At 35.8% G+C, this 24,100-nt stretch overlaps 5 protein-coding genes across 12 annotated transcripts; 3 read left to right on the forward strand and 2 right to left on the reverse strand.

Moving 5' to 3' along the window:
• The first annotated feature begins 63 nt into the window (after nucleotides 1-63).
• On the forward strand, nucleotides 64-1,724 carry LOC117214077 (probable peptide chain release factor C12orf65, mitochondrial). Its single transcript, XM_033459930.1, has 2 exons — nucleotides 64-483; nucleotides 594-1,724. The coding sequence occupies exon 2, from the start codon at nucleotides 689-691 to the stop codon at nucleotides 1,205-1,207; it is 519 nt and encodes a 172-aa protein (XP_033315821.1). The 5' UTR covers nucleotides 64-483; nucleotides 594-688; the 3' UTR covers nucleotides 1,208-1,724.
• A 137-nt stretch (nucleotides 1,725-1,861) lies between these two features.
• LOC117214073 lies at nucleotides 1,862-9,257 on the reverse strand. 5 transcript variants are annotated; one of them, XM_033459924.1, is made up of 8 exons: nucleotides 8,950-9,257; nucleotides 8,432-8,544; nucleotides 6,560-6,802; nucleotides 6,212-6,474; nucleotides 5,973-6,138; nucleotides 5,658-5,896; nucleotides 3,001-5,581; nucleotides 2,843-2,939 (listed from the first exon to the last, which is right to left on the reverse strand). In XM_033459924.1, exons 1-8 carry the CDS (start codon nucleotides 9,023-9,025, stop codon nucleotides 2,889-2,891), a joined length of 3,732 nt encoding a protein of 1,243 aa, XP_033315815.1. In that variant the 5' UTR covers nucleotides 9,026-9,257; the 3' UTR covers nucleotides 2,843-2,888. The 5 variants fall into 5 exon arrangements, with proteins under 5 accessions (XP_033315811.1, XP_033315814.1, XP_033315813.1 ...); XM_033459920.1 differs by having other exon boundaries at nucleotides 1,862-5,581; nucleotides 8,950-9,256; XM_033459923.1 differs by lacking the exons at nucleotides 8,432-8,544; nucleotides 8,950-9,257 and adding an exon at nucleotides 7,670-7,802 and having other exon boundaries at nucleotides 1,862-5,581.
• Nucleotides 9,258-10,117: 860 nt separating this feature from the next.
• On the forward strand, nucleotides 10,118-11,791 carry LOC117213938 (transmembrane emp24 domain-containing protein 5-like). Its single transcript, XM_033459677.1, has 4 exons — nucleotides 10,118-10,462; nucleotides 10,713-10,909; nucleotides 11,012-11,078; nucleotides 11,142-11,791. Exons 1-4 carry the CDS (start codon nucleotides 10,274-10,276, stop codon nucleotides 11,370-11,372), a joined length of 684 nt encoding a protein of 227 aa, XP_033315568.1. The 5' UTR covers nucleotides 10,118-10,273; the 3' UTR covers nucleotides 11,373-11,791.
• LOC117213937 lies at nucleotides 11,668-22,133 on the reverse strand. Of its 4 annotated transcripts, none has more exons than XM_033459673.1 (15): nucleotides 20,595-20,867; nucleotides 18,576-19,683; nucleotides 18,162-18,490; nucleotides 17,474-17,910; nucleotides 17,265-17,398; nucleotides 15,012-15,206; nucleotides 14,183-14,731; nucleotides 13,999-14,099; nucleotides 13,814-13,916; nucleotides 13,380-13,728; nucleotides 13,204-13,317; nucleotides 12,943-13,104; nucleotides 12,643-12,837; nucleotides 12,231-12,547; nucleotides 11,668-12,147 (listed from the first exon to the last, which is right to left on the reverse strand). In XM_033459673.1, exons 1-15 carry the CDS (start codon nucleotides 20,865-20,867, stop codon nucleotides 11,933-11,935), a joined length of 4,581 nt encoding a protein of 1,526 aa, XP_033315564.1. In that variant the 3' UTR covers nucleotides 11,668-11,932. The 4 variants fall into 4 exon arrangements, with proteins under 4 accessions (XP_033315564.1, XP_033315566.1, XP_033315565.1 ...); XM_033459675.1 differs by lacking the exon at nucleotides 20,595-20,867 and adding an exon at nucleotides 20,010-20,198 and having other exon boundaries at nucleotides 11,933-12,147; nucleotides 18,576-19,725; XM_033459674.1 differs by lacking the exon at nucleotides 15,012-15,206 and having other exon boundaries at nucleotides 11,933-12,147; nucleotides 20,595-22,129.
• LOC117213939 (acyl-CoA-binding protein homolog) lies at nucleotides 19,578-24,009 on the forward strand. The gene is made up of 4 exons (XM_033459678.1): nucleotides 19,578-19,641; nucleotides 22,925-23,059; nucleotides 23,528-23,642; nucleotides 23,764-24,009. Exons 2-4 carry the CDS (start codon nucleotides 23,045-23,047, stop codon nucleotides 23,895-23,897), a joined length of 264 nt encoding a protein of 87 aa, XP_033315569.1. The 5' UTR covers nucleotides 19,578-19,641; nucleotides 22,925-23,044; the 3' UTR covers nucleotides 23,898-24,009.
• The last annotated feature ends 91 nt before the right edge of the window (nucleotides 24,010-24,100 follow it).

Consider the following 24,100-nt stretch of genomic DNA (forward strand, 5'->3'; position numbering starts at 1 on the left):
AAATTGGTATCAAAATATTTTAATAAAATTATTAATAAATTAGTAATGGTAATAACATTAGTGATAAAGTTAAATGTAATCAAAAGAATTAATCATATATTTTTTTTGTAACTGAAAAATTGCAACTGTGATTATTTGGGCGTGTTTATACATATATATGTTAAAATATTAGAAAAAACTTGATCGGATGATTTATCCCTTAGTAGTAATACGCAACGCTAACATTGGGAGGTTAGGACGATTCGTAGTTTTAATGATCAGAAAATCTAATAATCTAATAGTTTAACGAACGTCAGAAAAATTGTAATTTTAAAATAAAAGTATAAAATGAGACAAACGATTTTAAAATTATACAAAGATTTATTGCGCTATGGTGATAATTTGAAGTATACAGACAAAGAATATTTTCGATACAGAATTCGTAAAAATTTTAAACAAAATAAGCATTTAATTGATCAAATAGAGATTGACTTTCAATTGCAAGTAAGTAATCATAAAATATAATGCATTTTTGTTATAAACTTCCAGTTGCAAATGCGTTTAAATAAAGTAAAACAATATACATTACTTAACGTAAAGGTTATTTTTTTCAGAAAGGACAAAAACTTCTACAAAATCAGCGAGTATTGTAAATCTATAGTTCGTTATAGTGAAATTGAACAAATATAATTATATATTGTTTATAGCAATGCTGAAGCTGTTAAATAGAGCATATAATAATCAATCTTATGATACTCATATATCGCCATTGATTGTTAAAAAAATGTACGGATTTTTATGTCGTGAAGTCAAGAACAATTGGAGTAACCTATTAAATAGCCAGGAACAAATTCGATATAAATCATACAATCGCTTCTTGGATTATTCAAAAGTACCCAGGCTAGAAGAAAATGATTTACAAGAACAACATGTTAGAGGATCTGGACCTGGCGGTCAAGCAACTAACAAGACGAATAATGCAGTAATTTTAAAACACAAACCTACAGGATTAGTTATAAAATGTCACCAAACTAGAAGTTTAGAACAAAATAGAAAAATTGCTAGAGAGATATTGTTAAGAAAATTAGATAATTTAGTGAATGGTCTGGATTCTCTGGAAAGTCAACAGGAACGATTAATGAAAAAAGATTCCATTAAGAAGAGACAAAAGAAAAAAAAACTCGCAGATTTGAAGAATACGTTTATGGAACGCGAGAACTTAAAATAATCGAAAATATAATATATTATTTAAACAATTTGTTGCTCTAGATATTATATAATATCTTATCTAATAAAATTTAAGTCAAACACAATACTATTTTTGTATATTACACAATAACGAAGTATAATATAAATCAAGATAGGTTAGGAGCATGTAGAATCTCGTTGTCATTTTTAATGGAAAATTCATATCTTTAATAGTCATCTCTTTTTTGAAATCGCGAAAGGCTTACATTATTTTTCATTGAAATAAAATATTTAGATATACTCTCGCAAAGGAATTCAATGTATATATATATGTATATATATACATAACATATATATACATACATATATATTGAATTATATCTTACACTCAATGATGCGTTTTGTGACAGAAAATTATGATTTGCTATAATGAAGCTTGTTTACAGCACAGCGCATTCTAAAGCCTGGTTTTACAAATAAAAATAATTTCTTTTAGATGTACACATTTTTTGTACATATACCGAAATAAGAAAATAAAAGAAAGTACTTTCTTTAAACACAGATATATATACATACGCCAACTTTCTGATTCAAGAACGCAAAGACTGCACCAAAATATCCAATGTACAAGGTTCTTAATAGAACTTTAGAAATCGGAAAAGGACATGAAGGAAAATATTAATAAAACCCTATCGATGGTGCGCCAGTAGTGTTAAATACTATTCTACATACACAAATATTTTATACATAATTTACATGTTGGTAGAACATATAGATTAAATTTTAACAACGAGATCGTATAAAAGACTGAATCTCGATTTTAAAATTTAAACTATAACGAAAGTCGTATTGAGGATTTCAGCTACTTTTTAACCACCTTCCGAATTGACCACGGTTGGTCTTTAAACGTTTTTTCGGCGGTTGAGTATTCGATCTCGGAGAACTGGAACTTCTTAACCGTCTGTTGCTTGCAATCGTTACCGAGAGAATACTGTGGTCCATTTCAACTTGATCGTCAATCTTCATCATTCTAACAACTGGTTGAAACTCAATACTCGAACGTCTTTGTTCAAGTTCTGAAGTAGCTATAATCGTAGGACTGACATGTCCCGATAATGCACAATCGACTTCAGAATCTTGTGTTTCCGATGACATGGTATCGGCTCGTCGTTTTGTACCTTTTATAGTTTGTTGCTTTCTACATGTAATACTTAAATAGGAATCCTTTTTACAATTCTCATCTTCGAACACTGTATCTGAAGATATGTCAGTTTTTCTCGTCCGTTTCTTCGCGCAAATTCGTTTTCGCGAAGTTACTCTGTTCCTTTTATATACATTACTATGGTGGAGGTGATGATGGTGATGATGATGGAGGCGATGATGCTGTTCAATTTCAGAGTCAGAGTTTTCAGAATGAGTCTTCTGTTGCCTCTTTCTCGGTAATCCGTTAGTATTATGATGTTTCCTTGAAACAATTTTGGTCTCGGCGTCCTTTCTACACAATATCTCATGATTTTCGAGTTCTACACGAGATTCGCAAGTTTCAGAAGATGTGTTGTCATGTTGTCGTTTCTTGATGGTTGCGTTCGAGATAAAGCGACGTTCCGATATAGAATGAACATCTTTCCGAAACACGTTCTCGTGATTTTCATCGTTTCCGTGATCATTTTCTGACATTTCTTCGATCTTCGACAAATTTTTTCTGAATCCATAGTCTTTGTTCAATATGAAATTCCTGTCAGTCTCGTTGCATATATCAGATGTAAGTGAACCTGTGCAGGATTCAGCATTTGTTGTATGTAACATGGAATTATCAGGAACCGCTATACTTACGTCTTTCTTCTCGTTTTCGTCGTGACACGTATTAGAAGAAATATTCGAAGTATACACTTCGAATAAACGTCCGTCGTCCTTCCTCTGGCCGAAGCCTAATGACTGTTCATCTTCTGTGATGGAACTCGTAACGGATGTAGCTATTTTAATATTACCTTCTTCCGTTAATCTGTTAGACATATTCGTGACCTGCACATTACAATCCTTCTCGCTTTGCCCTATATTTTTCTCCACTAGGTTTTCCCTGTCACAGTTTATGTCTGCCAGAGGTTTGCTTTGGAGTCTTCTCTTCATTTTAATTCCAGGCCATCCGGTTCTATTTTTCCTCTTCTTTCTTCGTTTTAAAGGTGACTCGACACTTCCCTCACCACACTCGGAACTTGCACATGATGAATTTTCTAAACAGTTTACGATATCGTGACAACTGTCCAATAATTCAAGCAAGTTTGGAGGTGGTCCTCTTGGGATATTTGGTTCATAAAAATTCAATTCCATCTGTGTTGTATCTGGCTCGAACGATTCAATCAACTCGAAACTGTCGTTTGCGTTATTAAGCATCTCATCGATACTTTTTACCATTTCTTTTAGATCTTCATCCACATCAGATTTCAACTCAGTTTTCTGATCAGGTCTGGGAGTATTTGCATGTGACCTGATGGATTGGCATTCATCTATCGTGTACAAATTCGAAGATTGTTGTTGCTGTTGTTCTCTTTTTCTTATAATTGTTGACATAATAGCTAATGTGGAAGCATGACAACGAGGGCTTTTCCTAGGAGATCGTCCAATACAACCTATACTCCGTCCGCGACCTTTTCTTTTATTTTCCGCTCTATTTTGGTTTTTTATCAAAATTTCGTGAAAATTTTCAATTTCATATGGTAAAAGAAATGGCTTTTGTGAGTCCCCTTCGCTAAAATAGTGCCAAAATTCTGCTCCTTCATCTTGCCGCTGATACGTTTGATACCATGGTTCAGACTTTGGTACGGCTTCAAAAGAAAATTGCATTTTTTCAACTTCTGGTGAGGGTTTGGACGGATACACCTTTGCTATTTCTATACCTTTTTCGACAATATTACCTTCTATTTTTTCCTGATTTTCTTTAATACCAGTTAGAGGTGCCTGATACCTTAATCTGCTCCCAGGAGTTTCGAATTTGTAATAATCAACATTATCTTTGATCAGCGCTTCTGCTTGTGTCCGTCTTTTTTTTCTAGCTCTTCCCAAACTTAAAGAGTCTTGAGAATCGTCTTCGGTAGTTTCCGATTTTGCAGGTGAACTAGAAGTTAAGAATGAACTAGGACAGATAGAATTGCCGCTAACGTTGCACTCACTTTCAGTATCCCTTGGTAATACGCTACTCTGTTCGTCATCGCCTATTTCACTCGAATCATCTCGTTTAAGTTCCCTAAACATAAAAGACTCCGCTTCATCGCTTAGTAATGATAGTTCCGACTTTCTTACACGTTTAAATCGTACAACTACTGGTTTTTCACTAGATGGCACTTCCTTCTTTTCTTCACTATCCCCATCCTTTTGAACTGTACATTGAGAATTATTGTTTGACAATACACTCGATCTTAACTTACTTCCTAACACTTCCACTTTATAATATGCACGATTATCTTCAATCAAACGTTCTTCAACGGACAACCTGTGCCGTCCTCTGACGCTCCGACTACCTCTTCTATTTGACTTGCAACATTTTGATTTCTCTTCTTTTGCTACTTCGTTCTTTTCTGTATTATTCAGTGTTCTATTAATTTTCTGTTCATCCCTTACAGAATGACCATTACAGATTGTGCCTGTATTGATATCATTGTGCTCTGATAACCTTTTTGCACTTGATGGAGTATTTTCTAACTGTAATTTGCAAGTCAATTCTTTTAAAGTTTCGTTTCCAGGCGAAACTTTACAAGGTTTAATACGACTGTTATCATTTGTACTTAAAAGATTTTCATTACAACCATTTTTTATGTTTCCATTAATTTGATCATGATTTTTATTCTTTGGAAGAGTTTGTTCTTGTTTGATGCGTTCAGGGTCATTTCCAATACTATTTTCTTCGTTATTACAATTTATTGTCCTTTGTATGTCCTGATTGTTAGTATCTTTAAGTTTGTTATATGTTTCACAATTTTTCTCATTACAACATTTTTCTTCTAATTCCGCCGAAAATGTTTTAATTTTGTATTCATTTTGCTTAGATTCTTTTAATTCATGTTCTTCTATATATTTGTCTCCTGGTTCATCTTCTTCGATCCAAATTGTCCCTTTCGCTCGCTTTTTGATAGTAAAACCTTCGAATTCGTCATAGAACTTCTCCGTTTTATCGGCTTCATGCCAGGGACTACCTTTTGATCTTAATAAATGGCCGCTTTCGTGTCTTGTACGTGTACGTAAATTATGAGAGGAGTTTAATCTTAAACTGAGATTCCGACGTGCGCCATTACGTTGTACCATCTTTATGTCTCCAACGTCAAAATCCCCTAAACTTTTTGCATTTCTATTAACCTTCCCTTCTGGCAATACTGTGTCATGAAGATTACGATCCCCATTGGAAAACAAATTGCAATCTTTTCTACAAAAAAATATTAAGCAATACTTTAACACTTATTGTTAAAGAAGTGATTTAATTATTAATATATTTTACGTACTCTATATTTTTTCCTCTGTTTAGTTTTAAAAACGCTTCTACATTGGCTCCTGCATTGATCAATTTATCCAAAGACAAGAAATTATCATCATTTTGAACAAAGCTAAGATGCTGATCGCTTTGCACATGTTTGGCCAGATCTCTATATCTAATACGGCAAATTTCACAATAACCGGAAGCTAATTGTTCTGTTCTTCGAGTGCGGACAGTTGCTCGTGGTCGCCGAGTCATTTCTTTTTTCTATTCACATTCAATATAATGTTTTGCGTCTAACGATCAAACTTTATACAACATAAATATGTGTATCAAACATTACCTCCTCTTGGTTGATAGCCGGAATACCTTCCCTGTTTTCTTTTACTTCTTTCCCTAATTTTTCCAGTTTTTCTCGTCTCTTCGTATTGAAAGGACAAGAGCCTGGATCACCGTGAAAATTCAATGTTGGCCACACAGGTAGTTCAACAAATACAGGTCTAGTATTCCTATGTCAATATGTCATTGTATATTAGAATAATTTGACGTATAGTTATAGAGATCTTATGTTAAATAACATACCTCTGAAAGGATTCAAATTTCAAATAAGGACCCTTGAGGTGTCTGACCTTTATATCTTTAGTTGAACTCTGTTGATGTGAGTGTCTTAATTGTTTCAAATGATTCGTGTCTTTAACAGATGAGTAGATTTTGTCAAGCCAAGACTGAAGTTTATCAATTGCCCAAATAGGAATTCCCCAATTTTGAGCGTTGTAGAGTGGATCCACGGAACACTGTTGTGGCTGTATCAGAGCACGCTCCAACATTGCCTCCACCCGCGATTTCTAAAAAATAGTACATAGATTACAAAGCACAAAATTCAGTTGTATAAAAAGTAGAGGTGAAATTTTACTTTGACATGGTACTCACAGATCTTTGGGTAGTTTGACCCCGTAGATTGGTTGTATTAGACAAGGGGCATTCAGGACTAAAAAATGATGTTGGAGGAGTTGGCATGGGGGTTGGAGTTTCTAAACTCCTCAGCGAGGGAGGTCCCCCGCTGCCTCCACTGGCACAACCCCATTTATGTTTTTCAAAATTTATGTAACCAGTCTTGTCTACTCTGTCACTAATCACCAGGTCTACACTCCGTATTAAAAATAATTCTATTACCTAGAAAATTATAAATAAAACTTAAATAAGATTGCTAGAACTATAGATTAATTACAATGAATAATGTAAAAGTAAAATGAAATACAAAACAAATTGAGAAAGATAGCAAGACCAAAAGCGAAAAAGGTAGAAATAAGGAGAAGAAAATAGCAAGAACAAAGAAGAAAAGTTTGCCGGCTTTATAGTGATTGAACTCACGGGAAAAAAATTGGAAGTTGCATCAAAAGGATACGTAATGTGTGGATGCCCGGTGATAAGTGACCCGTTGACGGATGCACAAATACACACGTTTACATCGCGGTATGCTGACGTCAAACAATTTCGTGTTCTTCTCAAGCGCAACTAAGCGCACTACTATCAATCGAATTCGCAGAAGTGCGAGCCATGCGTATGTAGTTGGAAATCCTCATGTAGTTAACAATGGTTGCCGCATTGTTACACACCGTTCTAATAATATGTTACGAATCGCACAATCAAGACAATAACGAAGCACGTGGGATCAAATGAAGGGAATAATTCAAGGAATTTTTATCGGGAAATCAACTGAAAAGGATTTCTTGAAAGAAATTCATGGTAATGAAAATAATCAGTGAGTTTATGTTGAGTTACTGTCAAGCGGTCTTGAAACGCATGAAACCTTCACACAAAACAACTTCCTCGAACCACACTGTTTATCGGTTTATGAATTCGCAAATATTTCGAACTTCGCGTTGTAAAATATTTAAAATGCGATTCACGGTACAGGGTTTGAAGGGAGAAGTTTGTCGAGATATATCTCAAGCGGTGAAACGAAAGGAAGGAGGCAAAGGAAAAGAGCGCTGGGACGCGCGACAAGATCGTTACTCGCGGGGGAGAACTGTCACGCACAAAATGGCCATTCGCCGTTAACAGCTTGGCAGACGAGCCTGGAGGCGGCGCTTTGCATTCTTGCTCGCTCTCCGCCGATGAATACTCTGACTAAATGAATACGGTAGCCTCGCTGAATACTTGAAAATCCTTTTTCCCTGTATTTTCGCGTCCATATTTTTTGTTTTTTCAAACCACAACACAACAGTTGAAAGCGACGAATCTGCCCCACTTCACTTCTACTTCTCAGCTTTTCCTAAAGATGGCGTGACACGACCCGGTTTTTTAACGGTTGTTTGTCAACAGAAATATTTTACGAAAATCCTTCTGTACCATATTCAAATTGTCCGAAATACAGTTTGCTTTTTGATATATCGGTGATTTTTAATTATTGTACAAGGGAAAACAGTTTGTCAATAAGCAGAGAGTTAACAATTAAACATGTTTCCAAATTATTTCTTATTATCTCAACTTTTAAACTTCAACTAAAAATTTTAAATAGATATGAATAAAAAATATTATGAGAGAAATTAATTTTTCTGAAAATGACAAATCATATCTTTGCAAAGTTAATATTAATAGGCTAAGTCATAATAGAAAGCGGTGGAAAACAAAAGAGAAGATAAATATCACAAATATGAGCAAGAAACTAAATAAATGTGAGAGACATAGTGGGGATATATGTGTCAGAAAAGAGTTACTACAAATACACTATGAGAAACTATGCAATGAAGTAACAACACATCATTCATATATGCCATCTACATATAACTAAACACTTACTCCTCCCAAATCTTTAATCTTAGCTTCTATTTTAGTTGTAGTAGCATGATTCTTGATATCCAAGTAAAACGACTTTCCTTCCAATGATTTCAATTCCTTCTTTGTATGAACATCTGAAATGTCACAGAAATGTCATAAGAATTTTTTATCTTTTTTCCTATACCTGTGATAAAATACAATTTTAAAATGCTATTAAAACGTACAGTTTTGAACAGATTTAAGTCTGTAGCAGTTTTACAAAAATATCAAGATAATACATCATGTAAGAGAAGAGAATATGCTGATTAAAAATGAAATATCACATGTTCTTTTTATTAATAGACATATGTATATTACGCGCGGAAAGATCATTCTATACGTATATTATGTTAATATAATAGAAGAAATAATTTTTTATGCAAATGCACGTTTTATTACGTATGTATGTACATCGAAAGGAAATTGTTCATAAAAGTTCAATAATCTCAATTATCAATTGTTTCGACATAAATACAAATTTGTATATATGTTAGACATACGTGAGTGTTTGTTTAATTTATTTTCTCTTGATGGCTGCTTGTGCTCCTGATGTTGAATTTTGGATGGCGATACCATATCCTATGCTATGCACCGCACAGACAACAACGATATTTTACTGTATTTTTGTATTTTTACAACACTTTCCATTCTCAAAAACGTACCACGTATTCCCATAAATATTTCTTTGCATATCTGTCAATTATATCCATTTATTTAGAGAAACGTAACCTACCAACTACAAATTACACCACAATTTTCATTTCCGAACTAGCAAATCCAACTCTCTGAACCGTTCTGAACGTTTTCATGAATTGAAGTTGTGCACTCTAGATGATTATTTGAAAAGTATAGCGAACCATGATCATATAAACGTATAAGGATAGCTACTATAATAAAAGTCCCTGACTTTACATAGCCCGATATTTTTCATATTGAATGTTTTACAAAAGTTAAATATATTTCATTGTAATAATTAAATAACGGATAATTTTATATCAGAATATCAGAATAAAACTTTCAATTTTTCTTTCTTTTGACCTTCTACCTATAAAAATTTTTTAAAAATTATTTAGATCGTTTTGTAAATTATGTGATATGTTATCATATCGTTACATACAACCATTTGATTTTTATTCTTATGTACTGAGCTTAATAACTTCAGTGTATAAGATTTTGAATCAATATTAATTTGTTTTAGACTAGATCTTTATTTGTATTAAATCCAAGCAGCTCTCTCTTTCACAGATGTTTTCACTCGGCATTGAAAGCCAAAATTCAGATCATATGATACTTACTCACGTATTTATTTTCTTTGTTCATCGTTTTCCATTCATATTTAATGATTTTCAACTTCTAGTAGAGCTTTTTAAATTTAAGATATTCAAATTACTATTATTTTTATTAGTTATAATTTTTTTGTTTCCTTAATGGACAGTGAATAGGTAATGGATTTTATTTTAAATTCGTTATACATTTCATAAAACACCGTGAAATTGCAACGATTTAAATAAATTATATATGATAGTAGAATTGGCGTTCGTAAAATATTGACAACGATATTTTACATTGAATATTATCATAGTATTTGTACATTTAAACTGTTCTATTTTTACATTTCTAATATGAAACAATAATAAAATTTGTAATAGATTTCAATATTTTGAATTATACATTACAATAAAGAGTCGAATAAAGACAGTTGTGAACCACTGAAGATTGTGGTGGATGTAGAAGAAGCACATTGAAACACATTTGTCAGTGATCGTGAAAGCGATTGTTGGCCGGGTGGATTGTTGTGATGGTCTGTTTGATTAAACGTGAACAATGTCTAATTTTTTACGAAGTTTGGTTTTCGGAGTGTTTCTTAGCCTCGCGAACGCCAGCATGCCTTATCCATGGTATGAAACTTTACCCGCGGTGGCCTTAGATTATAAAGTTCATATTGATGCCGGAAAAGAAGATTGTTACTTTCAATATGTTAATGCTGGCGCTACTTTCTACGTAAATTTCCAGGTATACAGTTAATTTTCACACGGTTATTTCATAGAAAGTATTTTTTTTATTCACTTATTCAAATTGAGGATCAGTATAGTATAATATCAACGAATATTTTTCGTACAAGATTAAATATGTATAATCTTATGATTTATCTGAATATATTTAACCATATGGTTCTATTCTTTAAGCGTAAATTCCTAGAGATTTTTAAATATTCGAAAAAAAGAGAAAATAAGAAAATTTTTAAGAATATTTATAAATGCAGGTGGTACGTGGTGGAGATAGAAAAGCTGGTTTCGCAGTACGAAATCCAGAAGGAGTAATAGTTCATCCTTATCAGTGGCTTCCTAACTCAGATTATCAAGATACTGTGAAAAATGCTGGCTATTATAGCATTTGTATAGATAATCAGTTTTCCAGATTTGCTTCAAAATTAGTTAATTTATATATTACAGTAATCAGGTAATAAATACATATATGTATATACATTTTAAAATATATAATGTTGTAAAATATATCTTTTAATTATAGTCCATAATTTATATATTTATTTATTTGATACAGATACGATGAATGGGATAAATATTCAATGGAACTAGAAGAATTAAATCTTTCTGTGGAAAACTTTACAGTAAGTATTTATTATTTTTACTTCAAAGCGACAATTTGTTCATGATGTGTTTCTCTTTCCTAGTCTGCAATAATCAATGTGGAGAAAAACATTAATGAAATGCTCCAAATTCAACATTTGAGCAGAAGTAGAGAAGCTCGAGATTTAAATTTATTATTGGATAATAATTCTTATGTCCAAACATGGTCTATTGCCCAAATAATTGTCATAATGGTAACAACAACGATACAGGTATATTTTGTAAGAAAATTATTTGAAGTGAAACCATCTAGATATTCTAGAGCAGGTATATAAACATTATTGACATATTGTATCATTGTGATTGTGAGCGCGATTAACGAACAAATTTTGTGCGTTTATCGCGGGAAGGATAATAACGAATATACTGGATTGTTTATTTAGGATGTAATAGAAGACAGTCTATTTTGTTTAAGTTAAAGTTCGCTGTACTGTCAGGATACGATATTCTTCTTTTCTCAGAAAGAACTGGAAAGCCTGCCTTGTAAGACTGTACGTGTCATGTCCTATTTTTGCATAAACAAAACATTCCATTGATTGTTATAAATTATTCAAATATTAATTTCATTTGTTTTTACTCTCAGGCTTTTAGCTAAAATATATGAAGTACAGTTATAGATTGATGAGATTATTAGGGAACATTTATAATAGTATTTATATTAAGACAATAAATAATAAGATACTTTTATTATAAACATGTTTTCAGTTTTGACTAATCCTTACATTTATTGTTATTTATGTGAGAACGATACGGATTAGATTATTGTAGAATATCGTAAAATCTGATTTATTAAAAATTGCATAAATTAATAATCGATAGTTGAATCATTATTCATTTAATGAGTCGCTGATTGTTGTTTTGCTCTTCGTTGTAATGCGTTTCCGCTTAGTGTAAGAAAACGATGCCTCTGTTTAAGGTTTTTTGCACGAACATGTTCTGAAGCTACTTCTTTCGTATAATTTCCAGGAAACCAGCCCTGTTCACCATTTAACAATTTTCCTCCTTGATACCACCCATCTGACATTTTCCTAAACACGTTTATAATATCACCTAAAAGCAACTTTTTGCGTTAATTGAAACGCAGGATCGGTCAAAGTAGATTAAGTAGTCTTTTCACAAAAAATATTATATACCTGGATGCAATGACAATTCGTCCGGTTGATTTGGAGAGTAATAATATAAAGCTACTACTTGAGGACAATCCCACACTTCGTAAAGAGTTTCTTCTGGCAATCCGCGTTTCGAGGATGAAACTGCTTCCAGCCATCTTTGTCTTTCTGTGTCGCTTTCACACGTTAATATATATTCGATCTGATGTCCAGAATAATTTTCTAAGAGCGTCAACAGCATCGCATTGCGTCCAGCAAATGGCGAGTCTTCAGGAACTGGTTCTAAAGCGATTAAACTTCTCTTACAAGTATCTATAACGGTGTACATTTCGTCGTGAGTACTGTGACATAGAGAAAAAAAACACACGTTATACGAAACTATAATTTTCTATTTTATAGCAGAGCAGGGGAATGCTATTATGACGAAAGCCCATACTTAGATTTCTGTTTTGCGACTAGAAGAAGATCCGTGAGCAATAATAAATAAAGTGGCGTCTTGTTAAATCTTTTTCCAAACGTGAGTTTGTATTCCGCATCGGCTTTTGTCGATAGTTGTACGGTTGGTCCACTTTTAACCAAATGTTTCCCTTTTAATACAATTGGTTTAATTTTTGCGGAATATTCCAATTTTCTGTTAAAATAAAATTTCTTGTTTAATATATATACACATATATGGAAATAAATAGGGAAGATTGCGATACAACTTTCTTGGGCTATATTAAGCCGTAAACATTACCGTATTAAATTTTCCATTTCGATTTCTTTCGCTGCGGTACTGGCGCCTTCGTTACATTCAGCAACGACGTAACTTAAACTCGACAAAACTTTTTCCCAATGTGATCTATCTTCACATTCTACTGGCAGTTTAGAGAGAACCGCATCGGCCAATAAAGGAAGCCTGGATTCACATACTTTTTAATAATTTACATGCTTTTGTCGCGTTCATTCGTTATTCGACATGTGTGAAATTTTAACATTTAAACAGAATTTATTTTACCTCGTTATTCGCTGCATTGGTAACATTAAAAATGAGTGCAACGACAAACTTTGACAAGTCGAACGAGCTTCTATTTGCGATATGGTTTCTATAAATTTTGAACCTTTTCGTGTTCTGGAAAAATTAATTCACCGATATAACTTTATCACCATCCGAAGGAATTATTTTCTACTTACCTTAAATCTTTAAGAGTCGTATCTATGCTAACTTGATTAGAACAATACGCTACGTAAATATCTAAACATTTGTCGGTATATTTAAACAACACGTCTGGCAAACCGTGCAACATGGGATCGTATCTCCATACAGCTTCTAGTTCAGCTAAAAACTGTTCCGATGCTTGCAATACGCTAGGAATACCGCCGAACAGTTTATCTTTCTCGAACGGAGTTAAAATTTCATCGAGTGATGGTTCGTTGAGAAATTCGTTTTTTAGGACACGTAGAGAATTCAAATAGGACGCTTCTGAAGTAAGAATCTCGAATTTCGCTTCTTGAACCTTCTTCTCCTCCGTACTTAGTCGTTCTAGTAAAGAGTAAAACGTGATCTTGGATAGACTTTGGATAAAATATGAAAATTCAAAACAGCAACAATGTAACGTGTCGCTTACGTAAAAGACCATTATTTATGACTTGTGGTGTTTGACACCACAACGTTCTATGTCCCGGTTTTGCCAAATCCGTAGTAGATCGCGACGGGATCATACCCTCGACCTGATAATCGATAATAGATAGATAATTAGACTGTATCGGAAGCATTTGAATATTCCGAATGGTCTGTAATATAATACATTACCTCCTCGTAATCGTCTGAGCTGAAATCGGAAGCGATCCTAGCAGCAGCTGCTGCATAAAATTGATAGAGTGGTTCTTGATCGACGAGTACGCTGTAGTGGTCTAAAGGAATTACGTGAGAAATTAGGAAGATCAAGAAAGAAGGGAGAGAGAGAGAGATATATAAGTTTCAAACACTGACTTACCCATCTCGTCATTGGTATTGCTATACATTGGTTCCTCGCTTGAATTTTTGGACGTTGAGAGATCGTTATCGCCATTCGCGGAATCGATGTAACCATTTAAGTAAAAGGTTGAAAAAGGTCCGGTAACGGTTCTTTTAAAATGTCTGGCAAAACTAAAATATCTTCCACCGTCTAAATTCGAATGATCGTTGGAGAATTCCTTACTTTCGTCGCAAGAATGACCGTCGTCAACCGTGGTTCTCTTTCGCATGCGGCCCAGACTTCCTTTGGTAATACTCCATGTCCTTCGAAGCATCTTTATTCTTTTACCAAGAGTTCGAGTCAGACTAACTTCGCGCGGTGGTGGAGGATTCGGTCTTGTGGGTGCTTCCAAATACGCGATCACTAATCGATCGGAATCTATCGGAATCTTTTGTTCTGTTTCGGTACTTTCGTATTCTCGCTCCCTTGTCGTCTCGTCGGTTGTCGTCTCCGCTTCCGAATCTGTGCAGAAGTCGTCCGGCTGGAAGGAATGGAGACTCTCGTACGTGCTGTCATCGGATGTATCGTCTGTAAAACGTTAATGACTAAGTCGATGAAAAACGAGACGCGCTCGCGCTATGTTCCAACCTCTATCTGCCAAACTAGTAGGAAAGTGGTTTTTTTTTTAATACGATTTCAAGGTAAATCATAGAATTTATTAGATCTCTTTTCTAAGATTGATTTTGAGATACATAGAAGATCTTTTCTTCCCGTAAGACAGACGGACAAACAATCGATAGAAATTCGTTGTTGTTTAACAGTATATGAAAATTTTAATCAGCGCAACTTCCTAAAATCTTGCAAGGACCTTCGTGAACGTAGCACGATGTTTCCTGCGTGTCCACGTCTTCGTCTAGGTCGATGACCCTCATTTGAACAAGACCCTGTGTTCTCTGTGGATCTTGTTGCGTCGTTCGGTCCTCGCTCTCTTCTTTCTTCCATTCTTCGATATTCTGCGTACAGCCAACGAGCAACACCGATCCGTTGCCAAGGCTGACAGCCACTTAAAATCATCGTTCACGGTCAAGCGTTACTATGTCGTTTTCTTACCGCACACACGTGTACAAATACATATGTATATGGTGTAACGTGATGTGGTGCGATGTGGTATAACGTGGGTGTGTGTGTGTGTGTGGTGCTCGACATTTGTCCAAGTTTCAAACGTTAACAGGAAGATCGAGAAATCGAGAAATCAAAGAGGAGAAGGGGACAGGTAGAAGCCATGGTGCATCGGATGAATAAAGTGAAATTATTTCGATCGTGAGTCGCGTGTAATTTCTTTTTACTTTCATTTCTAAACACAGATCGTCTTGTTGGATCTCGTTGAATAACTCTCGCGATCGGATACTTTAAAACGTATTGTTTGTTCAGTAGAATAATTAAAATCTACATTATATATATGTATATTTCCGAACGAACGAACAAAAGCGACGAAAAGAGATTTTTTTACTTCTAGTATCTGAATGGCGAGCAAATAAGTTGAGATCAGTCAGACAAAAGGGATACGTTGTAAACGGTTTCGTCCTGTTTATGTCTTGGACAAACCTCGATTTTTGTAAAGTCTTTATCATGTCGTGTATAAAATAAAATATCGTACGAAATAACCGACGTAATTTACCTTGTGTATTCGGTCGTTGGAAAGTTTTCAAGGTCTGTTTCATTTCCACGACATGTCGACTCGTTGCGGACGAGTCTCGCTTACGAATACCGATGGACAAATATCAAATTCGTGTCGGAATTAAGTAAAAGACTAAGCAGGTAGCGATGATCAAGAAAGAATTGTATCGTTGTGCAATCGACGAACGAAAAATCGCGCGAAAGTATAATAGAGAGTTCCGACACGATACGATATGAAGTAGCGCGACGCTACACGACGCGACGCAAACAGCGCAGCGTCTCGGCCGTGACTGACACTGAGAGAGCGCAATACGCGCTTTCACCTCCCTCATCTGTGTGCTCGAGTCCGGTTTCCAGGCTGAATTCCTCGATAAAATATTTTCACGCGCATCGAATCATCGCCTACGTTCTGTCTATTTACTATCGTCCATCCCACTGTTGCTAATTCTTACAAGATATCGATGAATCGCCTTAGGTATGGGCAATATGCCCGTGAAAGCGATCGGAAGGATTGATGCGGTCTCTCCTCCTTCTCAATTTCTCTTTTAATTCAGGAATAACAACTGTGTCAAACATTTCAAACAAAAAAAATTTCAATGGGTAAGTCTCGTTCAGATAGAAAATTTATGATCGGTCGATTACGTGCAACCGTTTGTAGATTGTCAGCGATGTTCGTTCATCGCGAGACATGTGAGATACGACAAGTAAGTATGTATTTAGGTAACTTTTACTTGGAGCAACCGACTATTGTTCCAACGATATAACAGCACAATGCACTCCACAAGCTGTCCCATAGCCGTTGATTCCAGAAGTCTATTTCTTTCTTTTACTTTGTACGTTTTTCGCTCTTTTACTTCGAGATTCTCAATCTCGAACCAACGAGATTATGTACGAAGGCAAAGGAAGTCACAATCGATGGAAAATTTTCACTCCGTTCATTGCTGTATGTTTCGATTTTGAACATTATCTTGACATATGATTCGTCTAATTTAAGAATGCAAATAGCGCTGAATCAATTATATGGTCAGCTTACTCTTATTACTGTATATACCTACGTATACTATTCACGTGTCGCGTGAACCAGCGGAAATTTGTAGCAAATGTTTCATTTTACGCTGTCTAATACTTTTGAAAAAGAAAAACGACGTGTATATTGATCGCATCGAGCATTGAAGCGTCGTCGATGTTTCAACTCTTTGTGCTATACGAACTCTTAAATGGGAACAAGATATTTTTTGAAAATCAGTTTCATTGAAAATCTCAGAAACGTTCATCGTCTGTGAGATACGACAATTTATTCACGACATCGCGTTTGTACATAAAATGCCTAAAATCGATCACTTGTTAAACAATTATAGAAACAACTATATACCTGACATTACCGATACACATATGACGTAATTTCATCTTAGAATATTTTTATAATATCTTTGCAATAACTTACCACGAAGCGTAGACTCGCATGGCTTCGACGACGAATTGAAGTCTTTCTTTGATATTCTGGATCGTTGTTTTCTCATCATCCGGGACCATCTCTGACCCGACCTTTTTCTACTCGAAACGACTTGCGTCTCTATCCTTTTTTCATCAAGAGAAAAACTACTTTCTAGAGAAATGATAAGGAAGTATTTTATCGTATCCGATCTTACTTACGACGTGTAGTATTTGTTTGCAAATTGAGATAGCCCGATCATTGTCGAATCCTCTAAATCCTCCCACTCGGATTCTTTGCCGCACATCCAACTCGATCCCAAGATCGAACCTATCGTAGAGCCGGTATAAAGGCTATTGACTCGCTCTTCGCTCGGTAAACCGACGTCATCATATACATCTTGGTCGTTATTTGATACATCGATATTTTCGTCTACGCTAGAATATTCGTTAGTGACGAATAGTTCGCTGCTTTCTTGCTTCGCTTCGTTATCGCAAATTTCGATCTCGTTGTCCTTAAAATCGTTTACTGCGCAACTCGGACCCATAACGTCGTCGTAAATATCATCGGAATCTTGGAAAGCAGTCGAAGATTCGCTGATACGATTCTCAGTAACGTGTAATGCATCAGGCGTGCCCACATCGTCGTAATCGTCCTCCTAATTAATGCATTAATTAATGCATAATTAATGCATCGTAACGCAACACGAAAGAACCCGATAATTCGCTATAAACCGCCAAGCGATTATATTTCTTAAGATAAACAAAAACGCAATATGAAAAAGCTGAAATGACGTCGCGTTCTGATGCGACCAATATTTATGTATTAAATAACTGGCGAACAAAGAATTAGAGAAACACGTCGATTCGCTGAACATTAATACATCGTACACACACATTGGATTATCACCTGGTTGTTAAGATTCAGAGGTCCAACGTCGTCGTATACTTCACCTACGGCGTCTTCGATATTTTCGGTATTTTCATTGGGGATCGTCCGCGTATTCTCCAGAAGGAAATTCTTAGTCCGATTGCTCCAGAGAAAACTGGAATTGGCTGGTAATTCGGTACACGGCTCATACGCTAGTTCGTACGTTGTGTCACTCCCCTCGCGTATATTTGCCCGATATTCGTCCGTTTTCACCTGCTGGCTTAACTCCAATAGTTTTGCCGAACGCGTTTGCAACTCGGATAATAATTGGCGTTTTAGGGTTTCAACATTGAACCCGTCGTTTCTTCCTAAAATTAGAAAATATTATGATTAAACGAGACGAAAAAAATGGATATTTAAATGAGAAAAGTAATCCCAAAAGAGAAAACGTACGTTTGGCTTTCTCATTTGATTTATCAACGACCGACGACGTTGCATCGAAAGAAGTCGACTCTGCGACGATCGACGACGACGATTGGCCGCTTCGTTTTTCGGCCATTGAATTTTCGTAGTTCGTTGCAACGAGAAGAGGTAAGGTGGCGCACTTTTGCTCGTGTGTAATTACCACTTGCCCCAAACTAAATCTGATCGTGTTTTCGTTCGAAACCAGATTCGGATTCGTGGCGGACGCGATATGAACAAAATTCGTCGGCGAAGAAATTTTTAGATATTTCAATTCCTCCCGAGAAAGACTTTTCGATCTGTATCTGCCGTTGGAATTTATCCCTATCTTTGTATCTACCGATGATGAAATTTTCAGAGAGTTCAACGATCGACTCGGAATACCTTTTTCCTTCTGCTTTCTCTTCCCTTTTTGTCCCTTTACCAGATATTCCGGTACGAAATGCAACACATTTTTCGCAAAATGTTTCTTCTTTTTCCCGCAGTTTGGAAATTCGTTGCTAAAGAGCAAACTTTTCGCTAACTTTCCATCCGAAAACGTTCCCACTAAAGACTGTCCGTCTAAGGATAGTCTCATGTCCGAATAACTCTTGCTAGCTAAATCATTGGTAGATTTAGATTTGACAAATACATTTTTCGTGCACGAAGTATCTTCCTCGTTCTCGAGACTCTCTTCGTCATCGTTCGTTTCTGCCTGAAAGTTGCAACACGCGTCCGTACCGATCACCGATTCTATTTTCTCATAATCGTCCGATGGAGATCCATTTTTGTCGTTCGTGGAACTCGCTGCTACATCGTTCGCGATATAACAACAATAACTGGAATTACGTGCAATTTCTCCGGCATAGGTTTCCTCGAAAATATCAGTCTCCGACGCGCTATCTCTTATCAAAGTATCCTCGATATCGCTGTTATTGGTCCAATTGCGTTGCAAACAGGCGATATCTTTTTTTAGATTAGGTTCGATCGCGGTGACTTTCAACCGCGTTTCTTGCGAGTCTGGCTTCGACGACGAAGACGACGACGACGACGACGACAACGGCGATGCAACCACAAGGTATTTTGCATGTTGCTTCGATGAAGGACACGTCGCGTCGACCTGAACGAAACGTTTCACGCGATTCATTATTTTGCGTATATACAGGGTGGTTGGTAATTGGTGATTCTACGCGAAAAAAGAAGTCGAAAATATAGAATAAAAATTGTTCGTTCGAGGCTTTGTTTTCGAGAAAATCGACTTTGAATTTTCGATCGGTACGCGTGCACTTTATCACGTCTCGTTATAACTGTAGATCGTTGTCTCGATGGAAAAAATAAAAAAAAAAAAAATAAAAGAAAAGAATTTTTATTCTATATTTTCGACTTCTTTTTTCGCGTAGAATCACCCCCTTTCCGCTTATACCACCAGTTACCAACCACCCTGTATACCTACCTACTTATACTATAGTTAGGACATTTATAACGGTTTTGCGGATACGGTTTCAAGGAATACGATAAAAATCGCAATCCTAACTGTTTCAAAATAGTAACCGCCCCGTCGCTCTGCGAGTTGCAATTTCTAGAGGAATTGGAACCAGAGGAACTAGTTGATTTGACCGGAAGAACTTGATTTCCGACAAAGGCATGTAAACGGGCGAAAAAAAAAGATCTCGTCGGTCGGTAATTAACGGATGTAAGTACGAGGAAGAAGGCGATAGTACGAGTGCGATAAGATAACGAAGTGATTTCGAATCTGTTACCAAATCAGTCGGTCAGTAGAATTCAAACCGAATGGCGAATAACGATCGTTGGAAGCTAACAAGCTTCCAAGCCACTCCTTTATTAGCATCGTTTTAACTTTCGCGAACTCGCATCGCGACGGGATTCCAACTACCCCGTTCGTTGTGTTTTTCCAACGATTGTGAAATGACAAACGTGAAATAGCGCTGACAGTTGCGAAATTGCAATTTTATCGAGCTGAAAGAAATCGTCTGGAAGTTGAACACCTATTAAAGAACAATTAACGCGAACCTTGAAGCTGGATCTCTTGGCAATCATCTCAGTATGAATTTTCCCCTGCTTCATCGACTCGTTCGTTACTTTGGTCGTAGCGTTGCTATCATCGTTGATAGGTAACAATTGCAAAGGTAACGTCGCTCTCTTCAGAGCCAGACTATCGAGAGTCGCGTAAAGAATTTTCTCCGAAGTTGGAGATGGTTTCCGGTCTCCGTGGAGAAAACTCCTATTCGCAACTGGTACAATACTCATCTTTTTTCTTACTTCAACGTCAGCCAGTGGTATCATATGTTAATTAGTCATTACCGGTTCACCCAAAGAATCGTCATTTTGTCATGTTACTATTGTGAATACCTTTTATTTCCAAAGTTGATTTCTCGATAACGATCACGCGAAAATCATAGTCCAACTGCATAATATCGTGTCGCATAATGAAGAAAGTCCATGGATGCGCTGTTTCGACGATCCAGCGATAACGAAAGGAACACGATCTGTTATCAGATACCGGCAAATACCCGTGTATGTTATTAAGAATTCGATTGAATTTATCTACCTTTTTTTTCGATGCTATGCAACGTGACACAGTAGTCGCCGCATACGTGACAGCAACAACTTTTTCTCCACTGTCAGCACAAATTTTTAACATAATACGATCGATATCATACGATAGCTGGTCAAACAACGTTGATATCCTTGATACGTAATGCTTGTTAGAGAGCAATCGCGATTAAACGAGAACGCGGTCTGGCCATATCTTTGTCGACTGTGTCGCATCGAATGCCGTAGAGATCACGATTCTCGGAATGAACAACTAAGCCTGTCTGCTGTTCCTTCGTAACGTGTAACATTCAAAAAGACACATTGCACGTTTTGTCGATCGTTCGTTATTCGATGCCCGTTTTCTCGAGCGATACGAAATACATATCACCGCTTATTAAATAAACGATAAACGCAATCGCAACAATCAAAATATTTTTATTCTCGTTGAATTTCCTTGTTCACGGTGTGTACTTTGTCCGCTTGCCGAGATACTTGAGATATTTCACACCAAACTTCCTGACTTCCCATGCTACTGTTACTCTTTGATTCTCTTCCCGTATTGGTTAATAAACAGTAAACAATCACAAAATTTATTCGACACTCGATGTAAAGAACTTGTATCGTTAACAAGGCCACGGATACATTTGCCGCTTACAAGTATATTTATACCGACGATACCGTTCATCGGATAAATCGCAAACACGATGACAGACGTGTCTGTCGAGCACTAGTGTTAGCTGGCCGCGTACTCTTCCGAGAGAGAGTAACACTGTCCCGATCGAACTGATCGGCGATCGAGTGACAAATCACGCATACTCGGTGAATTTTGAAACCACTTTGCTCTGACTGCGCGCGGCCGCGATCCCGCGTACACGAAATCGGTCGTCTCCGTCGGTTTTCGTTGCTACTCGTCAACCATTCCCGTATTCTTCAAATGATTCACCCTCCCTATTCTCGTAGCTTCATGAGTGCTATTTCTGTACTTTCGTCCTATGGCATGTAGCAAATTTTATTCTGCGGTTCTAAATACCAACGAAATTATCCTCCTTGTCTTCCTTTCTTTATTACGTTTATCATCTAATCTTTTTTCGATATTTACACAATCAAATTGCTTCTATCCGATGCGCATCTATAAAACATCTAATTCCATATTGTCATGTATAATTTCATCATCGTACAACATACGTGCTAAGAAATAGAATTCTCCGTGTAATCTGTGCGAGACGTTCGAGAGATTGAAACTCATTTCGTTCAGTTTCGAAATTCTGAAATTCAGCCTGAGCTTCGATGTACACATTGTCTTCGAACACGGCCCTGAGGAGCAGAGATTCTCGTGCACAGCAAAGTTAGGGAAAGGTAAAACGATGTATCAGGTAGTCAAGAATTTCTACATTCTTGCGTAGCTGAGTATTGGGTGATGATGTGGCAGGTTGGCCCCATTCTTTCCAGGCGGTTTTCGTTGACTTGGTCTCCCATCGCTGGACCGGACCAAATCATGCGTATCATGACATTGTTTCTCAAAAGTAGATCAGCGAGCAACCATCCTAATTTATATATAAATTCGTTTTTAATTATTATAGACATAATTCGAAAATTTAGAGCTAAAGGTGCACTAAAATATCGCACCTTCGGTAGTATCGATAAAAATTTACGAAGCCAACAATTTGTAAACTATTGGTAGTAAATTATATATGAAATATATAAATCGGCTTAAAAACATCGACATGGATTGATTATTATTCGTAGATGTATGTACGTACTAAGTTTTTTTAAATCTTACATGTACCTCTTTTTGTCATTGCCAGTTATGTAGCATAGTTGGTAAAAAGGTGGGGACTCCAGAAGCAATATTTAATCCATGCATAGGTAGATCCATTGGTCACTGGCAGTACTTAACCGAAAGCTACCATTAACTGCTAAAAAGGATGTCTCTTGATCAGGTAATTACGATTTTATCGATTCAATACTTTTCGGCGCGTTCGGTTTCATTTATGTGACTATATTCGGTAAATAAATCACTATGTATTGATACAAGATCGGATTGTATAATTGTAAAAAGCAGAAAGAAAAATTTGTTATGATAATTGTTGTTGTCATTTGTGATAAATAGTTAATGCTTAAGATTGCTCAGTAGGAAGAAAACGAGGAACTATGATTTACGTAAATAATATATTACCAATTTCACTCATTTACAAGAAATTTATTTTCTAACGATATTTTCCTACTAGATAACGTAATGATTCAAAGGTGAAATTTTGTGCAACGTCATAATTTGTCTTCCATTATTCAGTAATGTCTTGTGCTATAAAAGTAAATACGAAATTTAAATATTAAGGAAAATATAGTTACGAGCATCTGCAATAACTAATGTGACTAGATAGTACATAGTTGTATATGTGATTTTGTAGAAATTCGAGCAAGCAACAGAAGCTGTAAAAGCTCTTACCAAACGTCCTACTGACGAAGAATTTTTAGAATTGTACGCGTTGTTTAAACAAGCAACAGTGGGAAATATAAATACCAGTGAGTTATTACATACATGTTTAATACATATTATATAAGAAGTATATGGATTATGCTTGTCTTACTTCGTATAAAATTTTATGCAATTATTTTATTTATATCATTCCATTATTCTGTATAGCGAGACCTGGTATGCTGGATTTAAAGGGAAAAGCAAAATGGGACGCATGGAAATCGAAGGAAGGTATGTCGCAGAACGATGCGAAAGAAGGGTACATTAAATTCGTGGACAAATTGCTGGAGAAGTATAAATAAAGTGTTTAATTATTTTGTTATCCAAATACGACGCTGTATTATATCGGTGTATGACTTTATATGATTTATATTTCGAAATAATATTTTGAAATAAAATTGTTATTTTGGGTTATCTCTAAATTGTTCTTCTCCCATCTTTTAAATTTTAACTATTAAATTAGGTCCGTCGTCAATTACGTATTTTTAAAATATGACACTTATGG

The sequence above is a fragment of the Bombus bifarius genome, unplaced genomic scaffold, assembly GCF_011952205.1.
Source record: "Bombus bifarius isolate JDL3187 unplaced genomic scaffold, Bbif_JDL3187 scf7180000009145, whole genome shotgun sequence".
NCBI lineage: Eukaryota > Metazoa > Arthropoda > Insecta > Hymenoptera > Apidae > Bombus > Bombus bifarius.

Coding starts and splice junctions, on each gene's coding strand:
- LOC117214073 (XM_033459920.1), bottom strand. CDS start 9,025: ATGGTATCGCCATCCAAAATTCAACATCAGGAGCACAAGCAGCCATCA. Junction 6,803..8,431: donor AGATTAAAGATTTGGGAGGA/GTAAGTGTTTAG, acceptor ATAATTTTCTAG/GTAATAGAATTATTTTTAAT. Junction 6,475..6,559: donor GTCAAACTACCCAAAGATCT/GTGAGTACCATG, acceptor ACTATTTTTTAG/AAATCGCGGGTGGAGGCAAT.
- LOC117213937 (XM_033459673.1), bottom strand. CDS start 20,867: ATGATACCACTGGCTGACGTTGAAGTAAGAAAAAAGATGAGTATTGTA. Junction 15,207..17,264: donor ATGCGAGTCTACGCTTCGTG/GTAAGTTATTGC, acceptor GATGATTTTAAG/TGGCTGTCAGCCTTGGCAAC. Junction 13,917..13,998: donor GCTCAGACGATTACGAGGAG/GTAATGTATTAT, acceptor ATCGATTATCAG/GTCGAGGGTATGATCCCGTC.
- LOC117213939 (XM_033459678.1), top strand. Junction 23,643..23,763: donor AGTGGGAAATATAAATACCA/GTGAGTTATTAC, acceptor TATTCTGTATAG/CGAGACCTGGTATGCTGGAT.
- LOC117214077 (XM_033459930.1), top strand. CDS start 689: ATGCTGAAGCTGTTAAATAGAGCATATAATAATCAATCTTATGATACT.
- LOC117213938 (XM_033459677.1), top strand. CDS start 10,274: ATGTCTAATTTTTTACGAAGTTTGGTTTTCGGAGTGTTTCTTAGCCTC. Junction 10,463..10,712: donor CTTTCTACGTAAATTTCCAG/GTATACAGTTAA, acceptor TTATAAATGCAG/GTGGTACGTGGTGGAGATAG. Junction 10,910..11,011: donor TTATATATTACAGTAATCAG/GTAATAAATACA, acceptor TATTTGATACAG/ATACGATGAATGGGATAAAT.